Source organism: Octodon degus, unplaced genomic scaffold, assembly GCF_000260255.1.
Source record: "Octodon degus isolate 3935 unplaced genomic scaffold, OctDeg1.0 scaffold00286, whole genome shotgun sequence".
NCBI classification, from domain to species: domain Eukaryota; kingdom Metazoa; phylum Chordata; class Mammalia; order Rodentia; family Octodontidae; genus Octodon; species Octodon degus.
In genome coordinates this window covers 1,082,298-1,088,480 of record NW_004524862.1, presented here as the reverse complement: position 1 = coordinate 1,088,480, position 6,183 = coordinate 1,082,298, and the positions used below count along the sequence as shown (strand labels likewise).

Below are 6,183 nucleotides of genomic sequence, written 5' to 3'. Positions count from 1 at the left end.
GCAATGATCAATGGTAGGCAGAGTAGGAGTGGCTCATTGGTGAGGGAGCCCTAAAACTGGGGGAGCTTCAGGGCTCACTGATTCGAATCATGGCATCAAAATGTTAGATTTTTTGATGTTGTGTCAGAGAAGCAGAAGTAAAAGACAATGATGGAAAGGCCTTTATTGCCATCGAGAGGATCGATGGCAGGAAGATGGGGGATCCTCTGACCTAAGCTGAGGTGCAATGGACTTTTGTTAGGGGCGGAGTTTGAGGGGCAGGTTCAGTGACACACAGGAGCTAATTGGAGGCTCCCTTGTGTGTGCAGGAAAGGTAAAAGGAAGTTGTATGGGGGGCTGGAGTGAGAAAGGAGGAAGTGGTCATTGGGAAGATAAGCTATTGTTTTTAAGATTCAGCCATATTGAATCAGGGCTCTGATAATTTAGCAGCTTGCACGTGGGCCAGAACTTATCACCCAGTACTGCAAAATAAATAACACTTTAAAAAGCTTTGTAGAAGGAGCTGGGGTGTAGCCCAGCAGTATAGTACATCCTTGGCACATCCAAGACCCTAGGTTCAATCCCTGGCATCGCCACAGAAATAATTTAGAAAAAGAGGAGGAGAGGGTAGGAGAGAGAGTAAAGGGAAAATCTTTCAACTTCTAGTCAGGCTTTTTGGAGCACCCTGGTAACTTTCAGCTGCCATGCAGGAGAGGCCTTGTGTCAGTATTCTGTCACATGGCTCCAGAAGATCCCACCATCTAGGCATTTCCACCAAGGTGCTAGATGAATGTGAGGCCTTCCAAACAAATCCATTCTACCCACACAGCATAAACAAATAGCTCCGGGAGATGGCTCAGTGGAATAAGTGCTTCCCTAGCAAGTATAAGGGCCTGAGTTCAACCCCCAGTTCTGGCAAAACAAAGCAAAACAAAAAAAATTACAAATAGTTCATTGTGGTTTTTGTTTTGTTTTGGTTTTCTTGAGACAAGATCTCATTATGAAGCCCAGCTCAGCCTTCAACTCATTATGTAGCCCAGACTGGACTCAAACTCATGTAGATCTTCCTGCCTCTGCTTTCCCAGTGCTGGAATTACAGACGCAACCAGATGTCAGTGTGTCTTATTTTTTGTTTTGTTTTTTTGTTTTGTTTTTTTAGATAAGACCTCACTATTTAGTTCAGGTTGCCTTGAGCTCACTAGGTGTCCGATGCAGTCCTTGAATTTGTAACAATCCTTTTGCCTCAGCCTCCTACATGCTGAGATTATAGGTGTGTGCCACCATATCTGGCAGTCAGTGGGTTGGTGCCACATGTGAAAGAGGAGTCACTCAGTGGAGCCATATCCGAATTTCTGCCCCATAACTCTTGTTAGCTATCAGTGCAATTGTACTCATTGCTGTATATACACACACACACACACACACACACACACACACACACAAATAATGAGGTAGTTTGTCTCATTTTACTGGGGAGGGAACTGAGGCACAGAGGGCTTACTTTGTGCCAGGAACTGTACAAGATATTGAAGATACAGTTACAACAAAATAGTGCTGACAGACTTCTTGAAAGACAGAAAATCAAATTCTTTTATTTGTTTTGAGACAGGGCAGAAATATTTTCCTTTTTTTTTTTTTCAGAACCGAGGATTGAACTCAGGCCCTTGCACTTGCCAGGAAAACATTGATTTTACTGAGCTATCTCCCCAGACCCAGAAATATTTTCCAAAAAAAAAATTTTTTTTTGATACAACATCTTTATATATAGTTCAGACTGGCCTAGAACTCACTGTATAGCCTCGGTTGGCCTCAAACTGACAGTGATTCTCCTGCCTCAGCCTCCCAAGTGCTGAGATTGTAGGCATACACCACCATACCATCTGGCCAGAAAATTAAATCTCTAAGAGATGAGGAGGGAGGGAAAGCTTGACATTGAAGCTCTGAGTTAGGGTTCCTCTAATGGTTTGAAAGACTTTTATGGCTGGGCAGGGTAGATACCCCTGTAACACCACCATTCAAGAGGCTGAGGCAGGAGGATTTCTGTGAATTTGAGGTCAGCCTGGGTTACAACATCAGTTCAAGGCCAGCCTGAACTTCATAGTGAAACCCTGTCTCAAAAAGACGAAAGAAAGAAAGAAAGAAAGAAAGAAAGAAAGAAAGAAAGAAAGAAAAGAAAGAAAGAAAGAAAGAAAGAAAGAAAGAAAGAAAGAAAGAAGAAAGGCTTCTGCTTATGACCTTTCAGCTGAATCCTGAGGGATGCATTAACTAGGTGAAGAGTGGAGGGAGTGGAGAAGAGGAACATATTTAGGAATACGAGGAACCAGTGTAAGGCAGCAGAGTGGACTTGGTGCGAAGTGAGAAAAGGCTAGGCAAGATTGTGAAAGTCTCTGTAAACAACACCATAAAATCCAGAATTTGAAAACAATGAGAACTCCTTTTTTTTTTTTTTTTTTTTTTTTTTTTTTTATTGAACTCAGGCCCTTGCGCTTGCCGGGGAAGCGCTTATTCCATTGAGCCATCTCCCCAGCCCCAAAATGCAGAAGGATTTTTTTTTAAGCTCTGAATGCCTTTAGGGCAGGTTTGGCTGGCTTGAGTTGTGGGGATCAACCACAGCAACCTGAGCCTGACTGCTTTGTTGAAGCAGCCACTTAAAGAACTGAGCTAACTTCCCGCCCTAGTAGTGGGAATTGAACCTAGGGGCTTCTGCTTGCTAGGCAAGTGTCCTACCACTGAGTTATATTCCTAAATCTCTTTTTTCCCTTCATGTTTTATTTTGAGACAAGATCTTTCTGAATTTCTCAGGCTGGTCTTGAAACTGTTATCTTCTTGCTTCAGCTTTCCTAAGAGTTGAAATTAAGATGTCCCCTACCACACCCAGCAATGGTAAGTATATTTATGTTTTAGGAGGTCACTGTGACAGCTATGCAAGTAGCCAGGAGAGGAACAGAGCTATAAGGAAGGAGATTAGTTAGGATATTAGATCAACTGCTGTAGGGAGAAAAGGAAGAAAGGTGGCCTAGAGCTGTAGCTCAGTGGTAGAGCATTGCCTAGAACACTTTCAAAGCCCTGGGTTCAATATCCAGTACTTCCAAAAGAAAAACAAAAGTAAGTAAATTCGGGGCTGTGGATATAGTTGAGGGGCACAAGCACCTGGCTGGCAAGAGCAAGGTCCTGAGTTTGATACCCGGTACAAAAAACAAAACAAAACAAAACAAAACAAAACTATATTTTAAGAATTTAATCTACAGCCTGCTAAATAGCTCAGCAAACTAAAGCGCCTGCTTAGGCAGATGCAGGAACCGGGATTTGATCCCTGGTGTGCTGTGCTGGCCCTGCCCCCGGGGTGGGCTGAGAGGGCGACTAAGACCGGGTGTGGTGGCACACGCCTGTAATCCCAGTGCTTGGGAGGCTGAAAAACAGGAGGATCGGGGCGGGGAGATGGCTCAGTAGAATAAAAGCACAAGAGCAAGGACCTGAATTCAATTCCCAGTTCTGCCAAACAAATGTACCCAAAAAAAAAAAAACCAAAAAAAAAAACCAAAACCAAAAAACCGACAGGAGGATCACTATGAGTCTGATCTGTGTAGTGAGACCCTGTAGACCCTGTACTAAATACATATGAAAAAATATATATAATTTGTAATATTCAAAAGTCAGCTGAGGGCTGGGAGATAGCTCAGTGGCATAAGTGCCTGCCTGGCAAGTGTAAGGTCCTGAGTTTTATCCTCAGTACTGCGAAATCAATCAATCAATCAATCAATCAATCAATCAATCAATCAAATCAGCTGAATCAATGTGGATGGTCAAGAAACAAGATATGTCCGCCTTGATACATACTCAATCAGATATACCCTGTGTGCTCCAACAGATACTAGCAATTTCTTTTATCATAGTAATTATTATCATCCTCTATTGTAATTGTTATAAAAAGGCAGGGACTATATTTCCATTGTAATTACAAAGTGTAGCACGTATTCCTTCCTGCCTGGAATGTCTAGTAGAAAGAATTCAACAAATATTGAGTATGAGTGTAACTAAATAGTGGCACTGGAAAAGAAATAGCTTTATGGGGAAGGCTGACTCACTCAATTTAGTGCATACTAGGGCCAGAGAGATAGCTTAGTAGAATAAGCACTTGCCTGGCAAGTGCACTGTCCTGAGTTCAATCTCCAATACCACACACACACACACACAAAAAAAAAAAAACGAAAAGAAAAGAAATTTAGTGAATACTGAATTTGTGGTAACTATGAAATACCCAAGCCAGGTGGCCCATGCCTATAATTTCAGCACTCAGGAGGCTGAGACAGGATGATTGCCATGAGTTGGAGGCTATCCTGGGGTATATAGTGAGTTCAAGGTCACCTTGAACTATGTACTAAGACCCTGTCTCAAAAAAGAAAAAAAAAAAAAAAGAAGAAGAAGAAAGGAGAAAAGAAATAATACCTAAAGAGTTTTTCTGTGGACTGGACAGTCACTCTCTAGAAAGATCTACATAGATGTAGTTACTTAACTGGGTATGGAGGCTGTTTGAAAGAATAAGACTAGCCAGAGAGGGTGTGTAAAGTGCAAAGGACACAGGCTCTCAGCAGGCTTCTGTGGTTTGTGGCACAGGCAAGAGAAGGTCCTTCCTTATGTCACAGAGAAGTTGTCAGCAAAGTAAGGGGAAGGGAAACCAGCAGAATATTGTTAAGAGAGGTCAGTTGCCTGCTGCTGAGATGTTGAGCAGTGTAAGAATGGCCAAGTGTCTGTGTGACTGTAGAAAAGAGTGACCTTGGAAAGACAGAAGAATGAGGGGAAAGGAAATAAAGAACCCTGTGTGCAGGCAACGCCTGCAAGAAGTTAGGCTCCCTGGGCATTGTGACCCAGGCCTGTAATCCCAACACTCTGGGAGGCTGAGGCACAATGGTAACAAATTTGAGAACAGCTCAAGCAATTTAGCAATTTACTCTGTATCAAAAATAAAAAAAAATAAATAAAAAGACTTAGTGATTTGACTTTTACAAAGGCTCTAGGTTCAATTCTTGATGTTGAAAAAGAAAAAAAAAGGAAGTTAGATCATGAGAACTCAGAGACAAGAGCTCAGTAAAGAAAGGTTTGTCTAAACATCAAAGAGACTTGGTTATATTTAAAAGCAAATGGGGCAATGCCAGGCATGGTAGCACATGCCTGTAATACTAGCACTGAGAAGGCTGAGGTAGGAGGATTAATTTGAGTTCAAAGTCAGCCTGGGCTCCAAAGTGAGTTCAAGGCCAGCCTGAACTCCGACAATGAGACAAAAAGACAAAAATAAATAAGTAAGTAAATAAAATTAAAAGTGCAGTGGTAACTGCAGCCAAGAATATGCTCATGCTTCAGAACATGCTTGTCTACAGCAGCCTTCTCTGTGGCATAAAGAAGGTCTAGTTGGATCTCAATGAGACCAATGAAACTGCCAAAGCCAACACCCACCAGCAAATCTGGAAGCTGAATAAGAATGGGGTCATGATCTCCAAACCTGTGGCTGTCCATTCCCAAGCTTGATCCCAGTAAAGACACCTGGGCTGGCCAGAAGGGCAGGCACACAAGCATAGGTGAGTGAAAGTGCCTGCAGACAGAGCAGGTTACATGGATGAGGAGGATGTGCATGCCACAAAGCCTTCCTAGGAAATACCGAGAACCCAAGACTGACTCCTACATGTATAGCAGCCTGACCGGAAGATAAAGGGACTGTGTTAAAACAAAACAAAACAAAACAAAACAAAACAGTGGATTAGCCCATGGCTGTGACACACGCCTACAATTCCAGGTACTTAGGAGGCTGAGGCAGAAGTATTGCCAATCTGAGGCCAGCCTAAGCAATTTAGACCATATGTCAAAATCAAAAGGGCTAGAGATGTAACTCAGTGGCAGAGCATACTGGGTTCATCCCCAGCATGAACCAAATGCTACCAGTAAAGCAGAGTCTCATGCAGCACTTCCACAAGCTGAAGCAGGCAAGACTGATGAAAGATTCTGGTAGTCAAGTTCAGAGGTGCACACTTATAATCCTAGTGTTTCAAGAGGCTGAGGCAGGAGGACAACAGCATTGAGGATAGTCTCGGCAAATTAGTGAGAATTTATCTAAAAATAGAAATTTTAAAATATAGTGGGGGATGGGGAGCAGAAAGTACACTACTGAGGATGTAGCTCAGTGCTCCCTGGTCCAATCATATATCGAGAGAG

The 6,183-nt window shown here is 42.6% G+C and overlaps 1 protein-coding gene across 3 annotated transcripts in view; it reads left to right on the top strand.

Moving 5' to 3' along the window:
* The first annotated feature begins 2,832 nt into the window (after positions 1-2,832).
* Positions 2,833-6,183, top strand: part of Arhgap9 (Rho GTPase activating protein 9) — a 24,115-nt gene continuing 20,764 nt past the window's right edge. The window contains exon 1 of one of the 3 annotated variants that reach the window (XM_023707287.1): positions 2,833-2,862. In XM_023707287.1, the coding sequence (XP_023563055.1) occupies positions 2,838-2,862 (25 nt within the window). In that variant the 5' untranslated portion in view covers positions 2,833-2,837. The remainder of the gene's footprint in view (positions 2,863-6,183) is intronic. The other 2 variants (XM_023707286.1, XM_023707285.1) reach the window with 2 other exon arrangements.